At 31.6% G+C, this 14,009-nt stretch overlaps 1 protein-coding gene across 1 annotated transcript in view; it reads right to left on the reverse strand.

The window, feature by feature from the left end:
- The window catches only part of LOC143256470 (prolyl endopeptidase FAP-like), a 172,589-nt gene that overhangs the window by 50,073 nt on the left and 108,507 nt on the right, over nucleotides 1-14,009 (reverse strand). Inside the window, exons 3-9 of the mRNA XM_076513755.1 lie at nucleotides 12,940-13,038; nucleotides 11,124-11,218; nucleotides 10,167-10,241; nucleotides 8,755-8,807; nucleotides 7,629-7,707; nucleotides 6,236-6,359; nucleotides 3,091-3,260 (exon numbers count right to left, since the gene is read on the reverse strand). Of these exons, the coding sequence (XP_076369870.1) occupies nucleotides 3,091-3,260; nucleotides 6,236-6,359; nucleotides 7,629-7,707; nucleotides 8,755-8,807; nucleotides 10,167-10,241; nucleotides 11,124-11,218; nucleotides 12,940-13,038 (695 nt within the window). The remainder of the gene's footprint in view (nucleotides 1-3,090; nucleotides 3,261-6,235; nucleotides 6,360-7,628; nucleotides 7,708-8,754; nucleotides 8,808-10,166; nucleotides 10,242-11,123; nucleotides 11,219-12,939; nucleotides 13,039-14,009) is intronic.

A 14,009-nucleotide genomic window follows, 5' to 3' on the forward strand; every position in this document is an offset into this window, starting at 1 on the left:
TCACTTGTGATGTTACTAATAACATAGTTTAAAAATTATGTAATAAATAGTGTTTAGTTAATTACATTCTGTTTATCTAACTTGTGATGTTACTAATAACACTGTTTAAAAGTTCTGTGATATATAGTGTGTAGTTAATTATGTTCTGTTTATCTCACTTGTGATGTTACTAATGACATAGTTTAAAAATTATGTAATAATAGTCTTTAGTTAATTACATTCTGTTTATCTAACTTGTGATGTTACTAATAACACTGTTTAAAAGTTCTGTGATATATAGTGTGTAGTTAATTATATTCTGTTTATCTAACTTGTGATGTTACTGATAACACTGTTTAAAAGTTCTGTGATATAGAGTGTGTAGTCAATTATATTCTGTTTATCTAACTTGTGATGTTACTAATAACACTGTTTAAAAGTTCTGTGATATACAGTGTGTAGTTAATTACATTCTGTTTATCTAACTTGTGATGTTACTAATAACACTGTTTAAAAGTTCTGTGATATACAGTGTGTAGTTAATTACATTCTGTTTATCTAACTTGTGATGTTACTAATAACACTGTTTAAAAGTTCTGTGATATACAGTGTGTAGTTAATTATATTCTGTTTATCTAACTTGTAATGTTACTAATAACACTGTTTAAAAGTTCTGTGATATATAGTGTGTAGTTAATTATATTCTGTTTATCTAACTTGTGATGTTACTAATAACACTGTTTAAAAGTTCTGTGATATACAGTGTGTAGTTAATTATATTCTGTTTATCTAACTTGTAATGTTACTAATAACACTGTTTAAAGGTTCTGTGATATATAGTGTGTAGTTAATTACATTCTGTCTATCTAGCTCGTGATATGATAATAATATTGTTTAAGTTATGTGGTAAACAATGTGTAGCTAACAATACAATATATTTATGTAGCTAGTGATACGATCATAACATAGTTTAAAAGTTCTGTTGTAAACAGTGTGCAGTTAACAATACATTTCGTTTGCCCAGCACGTGATATGATAATGACATTGTTTAAAAGTTGTATGGTAAACAGTGTGTAGCTAACAATACATTATGTATATCTTCCTCGTGATATGATAATAATATTGTTTAAAAGTTCTGTGGTAAACAGTGTGTAGCTAACAATACATTATGTATATCTTCCTCGTGATATGATAATAATATTGTTAAAAAGTTATGAGGTAAACAGTGTGTAGCTAACAATACATTATGTATATCTTCCTCGTGATATGATAATAATATTGTTTAAAAGTTATGAGGTAAACAGTGTGTAGCTAACAATACATTATGTATATCTTCCTTGTGATATCATAATAATATTGTTTAAAAGTTATGAGGTAAACAGTGTGTAGCTAACAATACATTATGTATATCTTCCTCGTGATATGATAATAATATTGTTTAAAAGTTCTGTGGTAAACAGTGTGTAGCTAACAATACATTATGTATATCTTCCTCGTGATATGATAATAATATTGTTTAAGTTATGTGGTAAACAGTGTGTAGCTAACAATACATTATGTATATCTTCCTCGTGATATGATAATAATATTGTTTAAAAGTTATGAGGTAAACAGTGTGTAGCTAACAATACATTATGTATATCTTCCTCGTGATATGATAATAATATTGCTTAAGTTATGAGGTAAACAGTGTGTAGCTAACAATACATTATCTTTATCTTCCTCGTGATATGATAATAATATTGTTTAAAAGTTATGAGGTAAACAGTGTGTAGCTAACAATACATTATGTATATCTTGTGATATGATAATAATATTGCTCGTGATATGATAATAATATTGTTTAAGGTAAACAGTTATGTAGTGATATGATAAACAGTGTGTAGCTAACAATACATTATGTATATCTTCCTCGTGATATGATAATAATATTGTTTAAAAGTTATGTGGTAAACAGTGTGTAGCTAACAATACATTATGTATATCTTCCTCGTGATATGATAATAATATTGTTTAAGTTTTGTGGTAAACAGTGTGTAGCTAACAATACATTATGTATATCTTGCTCGTGATATGATAATAATATTGTTTAAGTTAGCTGTATATCTTGGTAAACAGTGTGTAGCTAACAATACATTATGTATATCTTCCTGGTGATATGATAATAATATTGTTTAAACAATTCTGTATATCTTCCTCGGTAAACAGTTGTTTAAGTAGCTAACAATACATTATGTATATCTTCCTCGTGATATGATAATAATATTGTTTAAAAGTTATGTGGTAAACAGTGTGTAGCTAACAATACATTATGTATATCTTGCTCGTGATATGATAATAATATTGTTTAAAAGTTATGAGGTAAACAGTGTGTAGCTAACAATACATTATGTATATCTTCCTCGTGATATGATAATAATATTGTTTAAGTTTTGTGGTAAACAGTGTGTAGCTAACAATACATTATGTATATCTTGCTCGTGATATGATAATAATATTGTTTAAAAGTTATGAGGTAAACAGTGTGTAGCTAACAATACATTATGTATATCTTCCTCGTGATATGATAATAATATTGTTTAAAAGTTATGAGGTAAACAGTGTGTAGCTGACAATACATTATGTATATCTTCCTCGTGATATGATAATAATATTGTTTAAAAGTTATGTGGTAAACAGTGTGTAGCTAACAATACATTATGTATATCTTCCTCGTGATATGATAATAATATTGTTTAAAAGTTATGAGGTAAACAATGTGTAGCTAACAATACATTATGTATATCTTCCTCGTGATATGATAATAATATTGTTTAAAAGTTATGAGGTAAACAGTGTGTAGCTAACAATACATTATGTATATCTTCCTCGTGATATGATAATAATATTGTTTAAAAGTTATGAGGTAAACAGCCTGTATATATTTGCTCATAAAATCGTGGTATTATACAAGTTAGTATACAGAGAGAGAGAGAAATTTCAGATAAAGATCTATTGATTTGTTTTTCAAAATACATAAATTTACATTAAACTTGTAACATACTTTTGTATGAACAATGTTTATCTACTGGTATTTTAAACAAACTGATTTACCGACAACATATTCATTACCTTTGGATATCTGACTTTCTTTAGACTGGGATAAATGTTATTTTCATCCGTATAATCTCCATACCAAGGATATTGGACTTCTGCCACTCCACTATCGTCAAAAGAAGCGTAACACAGTCTTGTGCCATCTTCTGACCACCAGAGGGGTTTTGTTTTCCCTAATATTTCTTCTACAGAAACGAAAACAAAAATTGTGCATTTAAGAAACAAATTCTGGATATTTATTCTATTTATCTCAACAACCCCTCATACATTACATTGAGTAGGTATAAAAACAAATTTGCTGAGGCATTTTACATTTAGACTAACGTGAATCAGACGGTGGTAAGAAACATAACACAGTCGGTAAGTTAAAAATGTTTAATGGTATTTTAATGCCTTCTTTTAAACTCCTAGATATCTGAATCTATCGTAAAGACTCGGTGAAGAATAAATAATTTCTCTATCGGTTATCTCCTATGCACCTTCAACAAGACACCATTGTGTCTTAGACTGAGGCGGACGTTTTATTCTTGTGTTTTGGGTGAAAATAAATGTGTTACGAATTTTACACATTTTATATTTTTGTCCTCTCCAGTGACTCCGAGTAGTAAGTTTAATATTGGACGTTTACGCGATATTCTGATGCCTTTTACTATACTTTCTATTTATTTTCACGTAGTCGGCGTAAACTTTATGTCAGCATTCAACACTTGTATGTATCGTGAGAAATCTAGTAAGTCAATTTCAACGTCGAAACAGCTGAAAAGAACTAGACTGCGTACAAATAACTGTTGACGTTGAAATGGGTAATAAATATGTCTTTGTTTTTGAATTTCGCGCAAAGCTAAACAAAGACTGTCTGCGCTACCCGTCCCTAATTTAGCAGTGTAAGATTAGAGGGAAAGCAGCTAGTCATCACCACTCATTGGCAACTTTTGGGCTACTCTTTTACCAACGATAGTGTGATTGACCGTCACACTATAACGCCCCCACAGGCTGAAAGGGCAAGAATGTCACGAATCGAGTACCTTAACCACCTGGCCATGCTGGGCTTTAACCAGATGGAAAACAGCCAGTCAGTAACAAATATCACTACAATACTTTTTGTCTTGCTTTGATCCAAATAAATTGGATTGACTGTAACTGTTATAACGCACCCATAGCTGAATGTGTGAACTTTAATCTTTCTCATGCTCAGCTAATAACTGGGCCACACCCACTCCAGAACATTTTAATACTTTTGTTCAGTAAATTATAAAATATCAGTGTTCGAAAAGCATTGAAACTGATATGAATAAATACTAAGCCTGAAAATAATTATATAAGGTTGAGTGTTATATATCAGACAGATAATGTTTTTTATCATTAAATATAAGGACACTGCCTAGACCCATCAGGCCTAGCTCATAACCATTTATACTTGATACAGTTTACATATTTTTTTTCAGTAAAACTTTATATATTTTTCTGTTATTACATTTATTACTTGATTCTTCAGCCTGGAGAAAACTCATCAAATATAATGAAAAGAAAAATTGTAAAATTAGAAATATAATGAGCAGCTGTATCTTTTTTCTTAATTATTAATCAAGAGATTTTGAAGTCCATACCCTGGTCGCTTCAACTCTTAAACATATCCCATAACTTTTCTGTTTATTTTACTCATCTAAAGTTAAACCCACTGTAAATAAAGCTGAAATCATTGATTGTCTGAACCCGTCTTTGCTCAGCACGCCATAATATGACACTAGAGAGCAAGAACGCACGTGCAAAATAGAAAAGGGTCATTTATACATGCCCTTGTTCCAAGAACACAATATTGCACTAAGCGGCTTATGTTTTCTATAACGATTCAAAAGACATTCAAGGGTAATAAAATTGCAATCAGAGTGTGTGAAAACATTTATTACATGATTCAAAGTTGTGCTGATCCAATAAACATTGTAGGTTCTGAGCCTCGCCAATCGATTTAGATTGCAGATGTTTTAGTTCTACTGCTCATATATTTGATGTCTGTTAATTTAGCAGCATATGTGTGTGAAAGTATTATTTGGGCATATACTCATAAAAGTTACTACCCTCTTGTTTTAAAGTTTTCAAATTTCGAATGTGGTTTTAAATTTACCTCAGTTTAGACAATTAAAATAACACAAATGCAGTAAAGGTAACTATTTATTGGCCTACAAAAGTATACAATTTCGGCTACCGTACGTTACACGTGTGTAAACATACATATATATATCACTATTTACTCATAAATATTTAAATTTTAGCTATATTTCTTAAAACATAGAAAGTAAATGAGAAATACATTGAAAAACATTGATTTCGAGTACGTGCTCGTATTACAAACTCTGCACTTGTGCATACTTACTATCACTAAGTCTTGTCTAGACTTGCGGGTGGGGTGTGTACAGATAATAATTTTTGTAGGCTTCAGACATTAACTTTTTAAAAATAAAAAATACCAAATTACAGTATTATTATCCTCAAAATTTCTACAACTTAGTAGGGTCTCTAAGTAAAGCATATGTAGGTAGAAAAAATCCCATTGCTATTCAGAGAAACGACTTGTTGATCTCACATCTACAGTTTCGGCAAAATTCTTTCTTCCGCCTTCAAGTCACTTCTAAACAACTATCCTAAATAGGTAGAGGGGAAAATTCAATTTCTATTGGATATAAACTTGAGCTACTTAGAATTAGGCGGTATTAGTTAAGAATTTTCAAATGATTGATTTGAAGGACATAGCCACTCTAGTGGATTTGCTAAATATATTTATATCTCAGCAAATCATAGAGACGGGAGGTTCTTATTTTGTATTTAGTCTGTCTGTATCTTAAATTCGAGTTTCTAATTCGTTAGATACTTTTACATGTTGTATGGTGGGCGTAATAAAATAGAAACTGATCAGTAAGACAACTGAAAACGTTATGTGACACACAAAGACTTATACTTAACATTTTTGCCTTACATTTCATTTTAAAGTAAAAAATGAAAACATATAAAACTTTAAAATTTCAATTATAAACTACGTTTTGATGCAAATTTTATTGATGCAAATAGTAAAAATGTTATTTATTAAAAATTTAAAAATGACGTTCCAAACGTCGTGAAACGTGCACTTTAACCTCCAGGGGCGAAAGAGTTTTAATATAAATACCTTCATATACCCAGTCTGATATACCGTTGAATATCATCCCATCTACTCCGGTTGTGGTCAGACGCTTTGGTGGTATATCTCCAACGTAAGCCATGTAATAAATGTCATTGTTTCTTACGTAAACCTGAAAGGAAACAAAACAACTCTATTACAAACAAATTTGCTCAGTCTTACGTTTTGTGTCAACCAATTCTATTAATGTGATATAATTATCAAAAGGATTCCTGTTACAACTACGTTTATTTTTCTTGCTGTACAAATATCGATTATTAAACCTGTGTTCTATAAAACGAGTCTGGCATAAAACATCGTGAAGAGTGTTAGCAAACTGGGATAATAGTGTGAGAAAATAACGTTATTGTCTTTAACAGTCAGTTTTAACAGAGATTAACATCTTGTTGATATTGTGAAAACATCCATGAGCCAAGACTGGCTTTTAGATACAGGTTAACAATAAAAAATACAACAAAATGAAAGACAAAGTTAAGTTCTTGTAGTAGTTGTGAACACCGATTTTAGAAAACAACGTCTGTAACGTTACAATACGATAGCTGATTATATAACATGACAGCATAGTTGTACGATATGCTGTGGTAATATTGTGAACTATATAGTGAATTTCACGGACTTTATCAAATATGTATTAAAACACTGAGAAGGAAGTGAATTTAAATATATTTAGCCTTTGATATGAATATTAGTTTAACTTCATAGGTAACGGTGTATGAAGAAACAGTTATATATTCCATCGAGGTAGAACAACTAAGCATTGAGTTTGCTCTTCTAGTTTCGAAACAAAGTTTTCGCAGTTAAACAAATAAAGAGATTAAAACTTTTATTTAACAGCTGTTTTGACAAGTGTAAAACGACACTGGTGTAGTTTCCAGGAGTAAGCTTCGTTTTCAATTACGTTAATAACTAAGACATTTCTCACCAGATGGCTTAAGACGAAATGGTTATATAACAAATTACTTTCAAGCTATCCGTTTCACAAAGTCGTTTAATACGTGAGTGCTGCTATGGTGGTTACTTGTATCACAATTCACTGATTTTATCAAGATTAGAAAGACGGGGAAAACATTATTCTTATAAACAACACGCGTTAATCAAGGAACCTCGGTGAATCTACACAGACGAACAACTTGTATCACAATTCACTGATTTTATCAGGATTAGAAAGACGGGGAAAACATTATTCTTATAAACAACACGCGTTAGTCAAGGAACCTCAGTGAATCTACACAGACGAACAACTCAGACGAATGTATGGAGCTTGTGTCACATCTCGTACTGACGTCAGTACACGGATGTGATATATGTTTGACATTTTCAACGCTATTCTGAAAAGCTTATACAGAGCATGAAACGGGTAAATTATTTATTCGAAACTTACCAACTGACTACCAGTGGGTCCCCATGAGATATATTGTATTTGTGCGTCTTCTTCAGACGGGAGAAGTGGCGAAGTGTGGCTAAAAGTTGACGAGACAAAACACTTCTTATGGTTTTCAGCTTAGTGCTAGTATTATCATTGAGATAATTACCCTTCTTATCACGAGTACTTAAACTATCTTATTATTAATTCTAAAAACACTAGTTGAAAGCCAAGGAGAATACTTTATAATACGTCAACCACAACACATCTGCTATATTTATTGTCGACGAGGCCTTTCGCCCACTACCTGGACTTATCAGATCGGCTGAAATACCAGACACGGTAGCGGCCTGTGCTACCCACGTGACCTTTTTATAGAAGGTCGTAGCACATTTTGCAAAAATATTCGGCAGAACTTTATCTCTAATTAACAATACACAATTATTTTTTTTTCATATTTTATTGTTTCCAAGTCTTATTGTATTTTATAAAGATGGCGCTGCAAGTCAAAACATGTTCACTCAACATTCTAGTGTTTATTATTTTATCATTTTGACTATTTTCTGTTATCAGTACAACTGTTGTTGTCTTTAATTCATTAACTACAGTAACTGAAACAAATGGTTCATAAATTAAAAAATAAATATAATTACAAATTAATTTCTTCTATAAATTAATGTAATAAATAAAGATAATTTGTTCAATATACTATCCAATAAATGAATATCCTACTAACTCGAATTAATTTAACGACCACAAGATATCAATATTTGCCTCTTATAAAGTGAAGCCCCCTAGTGGCACAACGGTATCTTTTCGGACTTACTTCGCTATAAACCGGATTTCGATACCCGTGGTAGGTAGAATACAGGTAACCAATTGTTTAGTTTTGTGCTCAATTACAAACAAATAAATCTAATGTGATATTAAATCATAAGTTGTATATGAAATAACATACCTCTCCCAACATTTTATGACCTGATACTCAACATTTAACTAAAAGGTCAAATATTATATGTTAATACCTGTCATATAAACTCTATGTGTGAAACGAAAACAAAATTTGATTTTTATGTTTCAATGGCTCAGAGTAAAGACACATTTCTTACACTACATTTACACAATAGGTTGAAACTAAACTTACTAATTCCTGAGGTCAAAATACTTGTATTTCGCTGTATATGAATTTCTGAATCTCTGAAAAAAAGGAAACAAACATTATTGAACGTTGTTGACTGAATTACTTTGTGTTGTTTTGTTTTGATATAAAAAGTCGACACTAGGATTAAGTGGAAAAGAAACACACATTGTCTCTCAAGCCTGGCGTCAGCTCCTCTCTCTTGAGAGGATGGGGTTACTGAAGCCGGAGGGGGGGTGCTAGTAGAGACTTTGTTGATTATTTTTTATCGATTTAAACAGAAATCACGAGATTTAAAAAAAGTATAAAATATGACATTTTCTAAACCGCTAGAGAGAATTAATTGAGATGGGATATAGTAAAACTTAGGGATGCAAGGCCTGTCTCAGCATCCTCTAGCCTTACCTCTGTTGTCTTTTATTTTTATATGTTACTAAGTTAAATATGCAAGAAATGAACATATAAATATATAAGAATGGAAAATGGATACAGTAACGAGTATTTATATATATATACATATAACTTAATTGTTTACATAAATAATGTTCGTGTTAGACTAAAACTCTCAAATGCGGTTGAAATAAACATCTTCACACCAGCGAAGTACAGCAAATTGAATTACTCGATAAGGAATGAGATTCACTAAAACGATTTTGAATATGCAAATGAGCAAGTCACGTGAAAACACAACAGTGGAATGGAGTGTGCCAGAACTCAGAAAAATGAAAATCGATAATTTATTTCCAGTTGTTCATATTCTAACAAATATCTTATTAATAAAAACTTTTCTGGAAACAGAAAGAAAACAAAACCAAAACTATTAACCAACGGAAAGATGACACGTAAATACATTTCTGTTTTAACTTGAAATATGGAAATCAAAACAATAGACTTATTGCTTATATTGTAACTGTAAAAACATAAATTAAAACGTTTTTAACAGTTGCTTTCATTATTAACTTAACTTTCTTAGGAACTGAATCAATGAACCTGCTAAAAACTGGCAAAAACGTTACACGATATGTTGACTTTACAGTTAACGAGGGAGGATTTCTTAAAATTGTCTTTGAGAATAAATAACATGTTATTTACAAAGCTAGAATCATTTCACTACTTCAAGGTTTTTGTCTCACGAGGTTTTTAATACAATTCTATATTTTGTTAGTTGTTGGATGAGGTAACTGTATAAAATTCTTAAACATACAAATTCAGACATATCATTCAGTTATCGTTTAGAAGCTAAGAAAACATATTGTTACTCAGTGGTCAGAAATATACACTGTTGCTTAGTTACTAAGAAAACACATTGTTATTTAGTCATCAAAACCTACATTGTTGCTTAGTTACTAGAAAACCACACTGTTTCTTAGTTATAGCAAAGTACTGTTGCCTAGTTACCAGAATAGTCAGCCACTTACCTTTTTAATAGCAAAAGCAAGCAACACATATTTTCTGTCTGCCGACAAAGCATAGGTATGGACATCATATAGCCTCTATGGAAAGAAAACAATCACCATTTAACAGACAGGGTTGAAACATCGTATCGCAGATGAATAACAACAAAGCGTTGGTTCGTTTTTAAAGTGAATGTGTGACAAAACGTATAATATTTCAAGCAATTATAACACAATCTTCTCAACTTGGCTAACGTAACATTGAAGTTGCTGGAATGAGTGCACAGTAAAAAATTAATAAAAAATTAGAGATATATTCAACAAACGCTAATGTCAGTTTCCGTGTCTTCAAAACAAGATGTATTTTTGGTTTTCAAATTTAAGAACAGGGTGAATATATCTGGATTCTTTCTCTCGAGGGTTATCCATGCACATAAACCTAATTACGTAACCGTTTTTTACACATCAGAACATGCTAGCAAAGAACAACACACAACTACGGATTAAACGAATAGAACGAAAAAACTGTCCACTTCCCTTAAGGCATCAGAGATAACGAACACAGAAACCTAACTGTTCTTGGAAATAAAGATCCAGAACACCTTAAGGGATTCCTTCGCATACAAGGCGTGGCCATTAAAAAAAGACCCATCACTCATCTGAGAAGATGAACGCTGTGTTTCTTTAAGAAGAAGAACAGATAGTTGATCACCCATTCCGCCTTCCACCTATCATCAGTCTGCTTCCATAAAAACGTACACAACTCTTAAGTTCTTAATGAGATTTATGTAAGCTGCATACAAGTGAAGATAAAAACAAGAAACATCCATCCAGTCGTAGAATAATTCTACGTATAAGAAGTTCATTTGTTACCGATTTTTCACAGGAATTAAAAAGAAATTCCAACTGATTAAAGAGATAAAATTTTCTTATAATAAGATCAAAGATGTTAGGAGAAAATCGTATTCCAAGATCACTTACGAAAGTTGTATTGACCATCAGCAGTGTTTTATTCATAGTTTCAACGTTGTGCAAAATAAGAGTTCCATCAGAATCTCGATAAATAAATTCTTTTCCTAGAAAAGAAAAAAACAAACATATTGATGTGTACTGTAAACATTCATGAAATAAACGAATATTTCTTCTTTGTTCTACGTACGTATCAGGACTGTCGAAATCCTTTATAAGAGATTTAACGATAGTTCTTACAATTATGAAAGTATAGTAAAAACAGTTTTGTTTGTCAGCGATTAATTCATAACACTATGCAACAAAATGTTTACTTTTTCTTGTTCCTGGACAGAAAGTGTTATTTCCCAATTGCTTATGTCTAAAGTAAATGGAAGAGACCTATTTTTCTTTTCAAACTTTGCTTTTATGATCTGGGAACGTATAATGAAAACATGATGGGAGACTATATTATATTTGGGAGCTGATACGTGAAAGTGATTTACATTACAGTCGCAAATCTCGAAAAACTACTCACTTCTAAACATTTTTGTATACCTTTAGTATAAATACATGTAAATCTTGATTCATATGTTGTTTTATTCAGACCTTATGTAAGTAAAAATGTGCAAATTTGCCTGTTTTAACACAGAAAATAGGTTAGTTTTTAAATTACATTATCCAGGTCACAAAAGTAAAGTTTGAAGGGAATAATGACCATTTTCTGTACGTTTACAACATAAGCATTGTTTGTTTGTTTGTTTTTGAATTTCGCACAATGCTACTCGAGTGCTATCTGTCCCTAAATTAGCAGTGTAAGACTAGAGGGAAGGCAGCTAGTCATCACCACCCACCGCCAACTCTTGGGCTACTCTTTTACCAACGAATAGTGGAATTGACCGTCACATTATAACGCCCCCAAGGCTAAAAGGGCGAGCATGTTTGGCGCGACGGGGATGCGAACCCGCGACCCTCAGATTACGAGTTGCACGCCTTAACACGCTTGGCCATGTCGGGTCTACAACATAAGCAATTAAGAAATAACACACACTATCCATGAACAAAATTTGTGTTACATAGTGTAATTTTCATACATTTGTAAGAGAAGGTTTTTCTTAGTATTTTATCCGAGTTGTTATGTGTTCAACAATTTTATCAATAAAATATCTACCAGTTCGTTATTGTTTATGGGCGTTTGGTGCGTATTGTATTGTAATGTAAATAATTATCGCGATACCATTAATAGGACAACTTAACCCTCAGGGTATTGTTTGTAATAATAATAAAAAGTTCAACAAATACACAGTTTGATGCATTACTGCTGGGTCTCCGAAGATGTGCTCCGAAAGTGTAAAAAATATAATTACTGACATTTTGATTTCTTGCTTTTGAAGTTCATGTGCCGTTCCTACAGAGTGCATAATGTTTCTAGTGGTTTATGTAACACGTAAGTTTTACTGTCGTCATGACAGTACAAAATGCAATGTTAAGATCCCTTATGTGACGTCATTTCAGTGTCTACTGATTGATTGACAGACAACACACTATTGTAGTGAGGCGAGTGGTTAAGACAGCTAAACCTTCCAGGCAGCATTCGGCCTCTTTTTGGGAAATAATATATTTCGTAATATTGGAAGCAACAAATAGAATAAATCTATGAGATACTCTCAAATATTTTTTTCGTCTATGTAAACTGACCTATTTATTCAAAATACATTAAATGAAATATTCCACGACTTACTTAGTTTAGTTTCAGCACAGTTATTTTTTCTTTCTTTATAGTTGTTACGCAGTTACGCATTTATTTAAACCTATTCGAGTGAAGAATACCAAAATAATATATATTTACCAGATATCCACGTGCCATTAAATCTTCTATATCTTAAATTTCCATTTAACACTTCCGGTAAGCTCAGTCTAGGATTTTTTATTCTGTTACTGATGTTACCTGTCAACAGAATCAAATAACATCTACACGTTACTATAGATACTTCATAATTGAATAGATAAAGAACTTAGCTTGTTTTAACTTTTAATACAACATAAATAAGTTCATTAAACATGTAATTAATTTTAAGTTAGACAGATATCGAAACAGTAAAAAAGAATATTCGATGATGCTTTTGGTTACTTTTCAAGTATTAACTTTAACAAATAAAAACTATTCGCACGGGTATCGAACAGGGAAAAGAGGGGAAAATGAAAGCGTATTGTGACTCTGTTTTGTACCCATAAACTTCACGTCTGACTAATCTAAACTCAGATCGATAGCTGTGTGCTTCCGTATTAAATCGTTTTGATATAATCACACCCATCGTTGTATTTAATCAATTTCGAAGACACGTGAACATAAATATCTTACTTTTATTTATTTTCTTTGTTGTTGTTGTTTTTTCACAGCTTCTCATTTTGAACAACCTGTATCTATTTGTATGAATAAAAACAAGTGTAGCGACACCAGGCACAGCGCAAATGATTTCTGATTATATTTTTATGTAGAGTTAATTTGTTAGGCTTAACATCCTGCTCGTGTTCTAGGCGGGTTTCACTTTCTGCGTTAATGTTGTTAATCGGATGGTTGTAGTCGATTCAATCTATAATACGTTACATCTTTGTTCATTCTTCGCTGATTCATGTTGAATGCTAGACTGTTTCTTCTGTTTCAATTTGAATTTCAGTTCTTCTGAAAGACGACGGTGACCTGAGAGTTAGGTTGGAGATTTCTGTAGATAACGGTTTGTAGTTTTAAAGTAGAGGGCGTTAGGGATAACCTGGTGGAGTTTGTAGGTTGTCAAGAAGTGAATGTCCAGTGGTAATTTCCAGAGTTTTTTCAATCTTTTTTCGAACGAACAAAATAATATCATTCTAATATTACCGTTCGTAAGAACTGAAGTTGAAATTCGAAGAAAGGAAACTGTT

This window comes from Tachypleus tridentatus, chromosome 7, assembly GCF_004210375.1.
Source record: "Tachypleus tridentatus isolate NWPU-2018 chromosome 7, ASM421037v1, whole genome shotgun sequence".
NCBI classification, from domain to species: Eukaryota; Metazoa; Arthropoda; class Merostomata; order Xiphosura; family Limulidae; genus Tachypleus; species Tachypleus tridentatus.